The sequence below is a fragment of the Cynoglossus semilaevis genome, chromosome 13 (genome assembly GCF_000523025.1).
Source record: "Cynoglossus semilaevis isolate Cse_v1.0 chromosome 13, Cse_v1.0, whole genome shotgun sequence".
NCBI classification, from domain to species: domain Eukaryota; kingdom Metazoa; phylum Chordata; class Actinopteri; order Pleuronectiformes; family Cynoglossidae; genus Cynoglossus; species Cynoglossus semilaevis.
Genome location: NC_024319.1, coordinates 7327405 through 7335039, shown reverse-complemented (window position 1 = coordinate 7335039; position 7635 = coordinate 7327405). Strand labels below are relative to the sequence as shown.

The 7635-nt window shown below is 39.1% G+C and overlaps 2 protein-coding genes across 6 annotated transcripts in view; one reads left to right on the top strand and one right to left on the bottom strand.

Moving 5' to 3' along the window:
* LOC103388357 (retinoic acid receptor beta-like) overlaps positions 1 to 6120 on the top strand; it is a 10772-nt gene extending 4652 nt beyond the window's left edge. For 3 of the 5 annotated variants that reach the window (XM_017038136.2, XM_017038137.2, XM_008323296.3), the window contains exons 5-9: positions 3623 to 3789; positions 3926 to 4102; positions 4186 to 4390; positions 4566 to 4724; positions 4838 to 6120. In XM_017038136.2, coding sequence (XP_016893625.1) covers positions 3623 to 3789; positions 3926 to 4102; positions 4186 to 4390; positions 4566 to 4724; positions 4838 to 4950 — 821 coding nt within the window. In that variant the 3' untranslated portion in view covers positions 4951 to 6120. Of the gene's footprint in view, positions 1 to 191; positions 596 to 1253; positions 1396 to 3622; positions 3790 to 3925; positions 4103 to 4185; positions 4391 to 4565; positions 4725 to 4837 lie in introns of those variants that run through there. The other 2 variants (XM_008323298.3, XM_008323297.3) reach the window with 2 other exon arrangements.
* On the bottom strand, positions 5564 to 7628 carry LOC112487933 (serine/threonine-protein kinase Nek10-like). Its single transcript, XM_025061588.1, has 5 exons — positions 7514 to 7628; positions 7327 to 7432; positions 7202 to 7248; positions 7003 to 7058; positions 5564 to 6715 (listed from the first exon to the last, which is right to left on the bottom strand). Exons 2-5 carry the CDS (start codon positions 7406 to 7408, stop codon positions 6670 to 6672), a joined length of 231 nt encoding a protein of 76 aa, XP_024917356.1. The 5' UTR covers positions 7409 to 7432; positions 7514 to 7628; the 3' UTR covers positions 5564 to 6669.
* Positions 7629 to 7635: the final 7 nt, after the last annotated feature.

The window sequence follows — 7635 nt, the reverse complement described above, 5'->3', positions numbered from 1 at the left end:
TATATATATATATATATATATATATATATCTGAACGATACACCACACAGTGCAGAACAGACAAACTGTTATCACAAAGATAAACTATGAAAACATTTAAAGAAGCGTAATGATTTGTAAGTATAAGCCAAGTCACCATGTAATTAAAGAGATAACTAGCACGTGTAACAGACCATAAAAACAACAAAAGAAAAACGAAGGCCTGTGACACACTGACATCTAAAATTCCAAATGGTTAATTCAAACAGTTTATTTTTTAACACCATTAATCGCTTTTATCATGAGCGGAAAACATAAAATCATGTGTTTTACTACCTGTAAACTAAATTTTCTTATTTTATTTGTATTCTTCGTCGAGGTTGAATTACTCTGAGCTGTGATCTTGTGTCGTCAGCCCTGTCACCATGATGTGTGTGTGTGTGTTCGCAGCAGTAGGCAGCCAGAGGTTCACCTGCAGCTCCAGCTCCAGCTCGGACGACACGTTGACCAGCCCCACCTCGCCGCCGCCACCCCCCCGCACTTACAAGCCATGTTTTGTGTGCCAGGACAAGTCCTCGGGTTATCACTATGGAGTCAGTGCCTGTGAGGGCTGCAAGGTAACACAGTGATGAGCCAGTTTTGAATATGTTACTATGTGTACAGCACTGTAGATTTGCTTATAACGCCCACTAGTGGCTCTGGAATATTACACTAATGATCCCTGTACTCCAGCTTTCCCCATTGTTTTATTTTAGCTTGTGACCCCTTTTTTACATCAAAAAATTCTAGCGAACCCGGAGACGGTCATGTGTCAGTTATTTTTATATACTGTATTTTATTTGAACTTGATTATTCTCATGAAATTGAAAGAATACGGTTATTTAAGTTTGTGTATGGTGTTTTTAATCTTTTTTTTTTTAAATAATTAGTTGAAAAAAAATGTATCAATAATTTTTTTTATTATAATTGCTAGAAATTTCAGGTGCCCCCCACTTGGGGTTGTAACCCCAAGGTTGAAAAAACGCGTCACAGTTGCGTTAAGCATGTCATGCTTGGGATTTTCTGGAACATTATTATGCATGTTTCCTAACTGCTCTTCATTTCTACGTCCACATACGCCGTCTACAGCAGATGTTTCTTGAGAAAGCAGTTGTAAATCTTTTTTTAACTAAGCCTAGAATTAATTCCTCCTCCTTTCCACCTGGTGTACTGTACCACAGGGAGCTAAGCCTAGAATTAATTCCTCCTTTTTCCACCTGGTGTACTGTACCACAGGGCTTCTTTCGCCGCAGCGTGCAGAAAAACATGGTTTACACCTGCCATCGTGACAGAAACTGCATCATCAACAAGATCACCAGGAACCGCTGTCAATACTGTCGGCTGCAGCGGTGCTTCGCTGTGGGCATGTCTAAGGAGTGTGAGTGTCTGATCCTCCTTCTGTTAGTTCTCACTGTGCCTTAGGTTTCACCACTCATCAGACAGACATCCGTGGTTCTGATAATGTAGGCTTTTAACCTCGGTTGATTCAGATTCAACTGAAGTTGCCACAACAGAGCTAACAGGGCTAGCAGAAACGCTGCAAGCAGATCAAACTCTGGCTTACAGTAAAAAAAAAAAAAAAACTTCAGTGCAGTTATAGAATTCATAGCTTAATTCAGACCAGCAATAGTTAGCTAATTGCTAACTAAGTTATAGCAAAACTGGTTGTTTTTGAGAATATCAGCTGTATACAAGTCAAATTAATGCTAATGCGATGGTATGATAAGAAATTGATAGACACATTTGAAATAAAAGTTTATTCATACAGATAATATTTTCACATCCATTCAAAAGTATTACTTAGCATTTTTCTGAGCTTTCCTTCGCTTAGCAAAAATATACTAAAAAAGTTTAAAAGTATAAAAAAAATGAATTGTTTTTTTCAGTAGGGACACATTTGTGAATTGCCTTCATGTAGTGCAGGAGATAAACACTTTTTACAATCATTTTCAGTGATAACCCAAATGTAGTTTTGACCTGATGGACTTTTGTCATTTGTGATTTTACTCCCATTTTTCTTGTGACCTAAACCCAACTGCGTCCTTTGAAACGTCTGCACTGTTTCTTTAAACTTTTTCCCTCGGCACCAAAGACATTTTACTGCTTACCCGTGTACCTTTTCAAGTTTCTCGAGTAGAAACTAAAGTGCTTAGCTTTGCACTGCTGCGACCCTGAATGTACCACAGTAACACAGTGAGACACTGTCAGAAAAACCCACAAGTGCAGTGACCCAGATAAGTTTGGCTGTTACGCAGACGGAGCTGGTGGTTGTGATAGGTCCACAGTTAAATGGCCCACCCAGCCACATGTTGTCAGTGTTGCTGCCGCTGCACACTTTCACACATACACACAGAGAGACACAGCACATGTATTACATAAATACACTAGATCACATGTAGCAGACAGACGGATGCTACGTAACTGCCTGCTGCTTCAGCCGCCGTGTAATGTGAGCTGAGTTGGTGTGTTTACACAATGAGGACTGGAATTAGGGCAACCAGAGAGAAGGAGGAGGAGCAGAAGGGGGAGGGTGGTGGGGGGCTTGGAGTGAGGGAGCCATAGTCTGAGGTTATTGCATAATCCAGCGCTCTCCCTGACATGTGTGTGGAGCTTCCTGAACCAAGTCAGTGGAACAAACTGAACTGTATTGGCACTGTTGCCAAAGTGATTATGAGAGACTAACTACAGGGATCCACGTGCTCAATGGAGTGGACAGATAATACACACACACACACACACACACACACACACAACAGCACAATGTTTTCAGTCTGAAACTTGCAATTTAAATTTTAATAATAATAATCAACACGACTTTCTATAAAGACATGTATAGAAACCTCTGTTTACATACTTTAAATTATGTTGCTTATATATTGGGTCACCATCAGAAAAGAATCAGTTATTTAGGAAAAACTCGTAAATTGATCTTAAAATAATTAATATGAGGATTTTGGTTCTGGCATTGTGTAAAATATGTAGTCATACAGCGACAAATGTCCATCTAGGCTTCTGTACCACATTGTTTAGTACCACGTGCTCAGCTTCTTGTTCTGACATTTTTTACCTTTACACGTATATTAAGAGTTTTGTAAGATTATATTTAGCTGAAGGAAATAACTGAGAAACTGAGAGTTAGTTCAATGATAAATGGAGTCAAGCAAATACTTGATTAAAGTGCTTTAAATAGAAAATAAGCAGTCCCAGTACAGCCAAACGATAATAAATGACTAAAATTTAGCCAAACCTACCTTATAAAAACAAAAAATAGATTATAGTTAAGTTAAAAAAAGAAGAGAGCTAGAACTTAGCAAAAATCCATAAAAAAAGCACCAAAGGAATAGCAAAAAATCCATAAAAAAAGCACCAAAGGATAGAAGGTAAAATTAGCAAAATGTTAGCAACAAAGAGCAGCACTGTTTAAAGGAAAAGGCTAAATTAGTTCTGAGATGACTTGAAGTGACCTCAAAATTTGGCTGAATATCATGACACAAAAAAGCTTCACAAAAGGCTTCATAATTAATCCATTCTAATAAAGTTATTACTTTTTTTTAGAAAAGTAAGGCCAGCGTTCATACATATAACACTATATGTCATGTCTACAGCAGTGAGAAATGACAGGAACAGAAGGAAGGAGAAGAATGAGGCAGTGAAGATGACCATCATGGAGACGTACGAGCTGACGGAGGAGCTGGGCCTGATCGTGGAGAAGATCTGCAGAGCTCACAGAGAAACCTTCCCCTCGCTCTGTCAGCTGGGAAAATACACCACAGTGAGTCGTCACAGCTGACTGCTACCAGTGTATGGGCCTCAGCTTGTGAAACTACAGGGAAACAACAAACAGGAAACTCCTCAGTGTCGTCTAGACTTGACCAAAAATCCCTCACGTCTTTTCTGTTTGTCTCCAGAACTCCAGTTCAGACCACAGGATCCACCTGGACCTCGGCCTCTGGGACAAGTTCAGTGAACTGGCCACTAAGTGCATTATCAAGGTGGTGGAGTTCGCCAAGAGAGTGCCAGGTTTCACAGGTCTGACCATGGCAGACCAGATCACGCTGCTGAAAGCTGCCTGCCTGGACATCCTGGTAAACTTGTCTTAAATTTTATAAATCCTGCATTTTGAGTCTTGACACCAAGAACTTATTTTTTTACCACTGTCGTCATCCAGATACTGAGGATTTGCACTCGCTACACTCCCGACCAGGATACTATGACTTTCTCGGACGGGTTGACTCTGACCCGTACCCAGATCCATAATGCTGGATTTGGACCAATGACAGATCAGGTTTTCACTTTTGCTGGGCAGCTGCTGCCTCTGGAGATGGATGACACAGAGAGTGGGCTCCTCAGCGCCATCTGCCTCGTCTCTGGTGGTACAGCAAGAATCTACAGAAAAGTTTTATGATAAACATGCATTGATACACATACTAGGGTCAATACTGCATCCAATGCCACATTCCAAATACTATGCTAGTTCTCAAAATAATGTACCGATGCTACCACCTGATACTTTTTGGTCCTAATGTTTCCATATCTCTGTCTGAAAAGACCGCCATGACTTGGAGGAACCATCGAAAGTTGAGGTTCTGCAGGAGCCGCTGCTGGAGGCACTGAAGATCTACTCGCGCAAACGGCGACCCAGCATGCCCTTGATGTTCCCCAAAGCCCTCATGAAGATCACGGACCTGCGTAGCATCAGCGCTAAAGGTCAGAAAACAAAAGTCCTCACTCTGCGTAATAATTGGAAACGGTATTTGCTTTTACACTTGAGGAGAGAAGATCAGCGTTAATGAAAATCATCCATGTCTATATTTCTGCAGGAGCTGAGAGGGTGGTGACACTGAAGATGGAGATTCCAGGTTCCATGCCTCCTCTGATTGAGGAGATGCTGGAGGATCTGCAGAACCTGGAGAACCAGCAGAAGGACCGCTGAGCGTGCGGAAAGACCAAGCACATACTAGTACTACTTCTTTTAGAATATGTCCATCTCTGGTTCCTTCACACTAAAGAACAACGGACACTTCCAGAGAGGTATGTGAAGACACTAAAGATCTGCTGCAGTCCTGAGGGCCACTAACGTCTTTCCTCAGTCTTTGGTCACAGACTGAAAACATAATGCAGTAAAGTTTTGAAGCAACACTAAGTAACTTTTGACCAGCATCAGCAGTACCACGTGCAGTCACTGTGTTTGGGTTAGACTACTTTATAACGTAGAGGTTTCCTCGGCTGTCATGAGAAATCAGTGCTTTTCAATCTTTGAAGATGAAGTCTTTCGTCGTTCTACTTTATTCTTAAGCTTTTTGTGCTTTACAAGTTCCAATTTAAATGAACAGCTCTGAGTTTGAGGAACAGGGCTGAGGTTTTGCGATCGAGTTGTGCGATCCCAGACGCAGAATTGCAACTGTTAATTTAGATGTTCTTTTATAAGATCTACGACTGTGTCATTTAATTCTCCCATAAATGCCATTACAAAGTTAAATCATTTTTCTTTCAAGTAAGAGCCTATATCCCCTCTTTAATACATAAATGTTTGGAGCTGATTCTAGTTTTGTTTTTTTTTGTTTTTTTTTTAAAGTTACGTAGTGTTGCTTTAATGAGAGATTTAACGTCAACCAGGTGTTTCCTGTATTTATATTTGCATGAGAGATCACACCGATCAGTCTTTACCTCAACACGCACCGGTACGTTTAGCATTAGCTTAACAATTAGAATATTTTATTAGATTTGGACAGAAACACCTTAAACAACGTTGTCCCTGATGATAACGATGATAGTTAAAAATCAAAAGAGAAAATTAAACAATCTTAATCATACACTGATGTGAACAAAAGATATGTCCGTTTTCTTAAAAAAACAAACATCAATAAACAAATTAGTGCTTATTCTGTAATTTTGTAGTTTTGAGCTCTTTCCTTAGTCTGTGAATTTTTTACTGCAAATGTGTGTCAACTGAATTAGTTACACATCATCCTACAGAGGACATTAACAGTTGATAACCATATTGTTCTAAATGGGTTTTTTTACATGACTTTAATGATCGCTGTATAAATGTTTTCAATTAAAATGTTTTGCTTCATCAAAATAATGCAATTTCGGAAAAGCATCAGTGTCTGGTTTGTCTTTATCTTTCTTAATCTGAAGGGTTTGATTAATGTTAGCTGCGCCTCGTGGTGGCAGGGATGATGCTGATGATGATGCTGTTACTATAAGCAGAAAACACCATCTCCTATTTGTTTCAGTTTAAGCTCAGGTTCTTTCAGGTCACTGCAGCTTCTTTATAGGAAAGGCTCATACTGTCCCCTGTTGGTCAATCCGAGGCAATGCATTGATTTACACTAAATTCCAGTCCAGCGAAGTCCCATTAAATACACCTTTTTGTCTTTGCATGAAAACACATCACAGGATCTGCACACAAAACAACCAAATAACATTTTACTGTCAAACGATAGGATTTTTTCACATGTCAATGCCGTTCATGTATAGTTCATATCAGCGTCAGCACACGTTACCGTACTCAGAGCTTGTGCTGAGATGAAACAGGAAACAGCAGAAAGTATTGGTAAATGAATAGAAAATGATTAAAACCACTGCAGGGAGGAGCGGATCAGAAAGACGAGATATAATAAATCAAAAAAGCCGATTCTTCTGTCTCTCATGAAGACATGTAGGGACGGTGCTCATTTGTCCTCTCAATGATTCTATAGTGAAATTAAAAAAAAGAAAATATTACAATAGCTTTTTCAATTGTTATATTTTGTTTTTAATAATACATTTAATACAAATAAGAATTATAATACAATAAACAACAGGTATATTTCGTTGTTTTTTTTAGTTATACTAATATGAAGATAAATATATTTAGATTAATTACAACCACAGGACACCAACTACACTTCACTTTATATGTTGAATATCCTTAAAAATGTATATATAAGTATATAAACTTACTGAATGTTAATAAGTACATGTAAATAGAACAAATCACCTGAAGTTGGTGGTGTTGTAGTAACCATTTTCAACCAGCAGGTCTTCTATTATTCCCTGTAATGAAAAAAAGCCAGCTATGGGATTTGATGATTTCAAATATATTTGAATATATTTAAATATATTTGAGTGTTGTTATAGGGAAGGCTAGAAGGAACTCTGTAAAGTGATATGATCCTGTGAGAGCTACTGTATATGACCTGCATCTGCTGGTATGTGACTCCGTCTTTAAGATTCCCATCATCTGCTGGGAAAATACATACATTCTTCAAATAACTGAGAAAATTCTGTACTGAACAAATGACACTCGAACTTGACCTTGTACCTGAACTGTCAGTAGTGAGCGTCTCTCCTGGGAAGTGATTAACCAGGGGCCACCACTCTGAACTGTTGGAGCTCAACTCCATTAGCTCTGGTGAGGCCTGGAGAAGCTACAGAGACAAGGGCAATTTCTATTATACCTATCTGAAAAATGACTTAAAAATGTTTTACAGTATGTTGTTTGTCCAAACCTTGCTGAGTTCCACCTTCAGACTGTATGGATCACTACCTCTCTGGAACAAAGACTTTTTAAATTTCTCGATCAGCCGGCGCTTCACGTCATGGTGTGGTGCTGGTGGAAGCTGAAATTAAA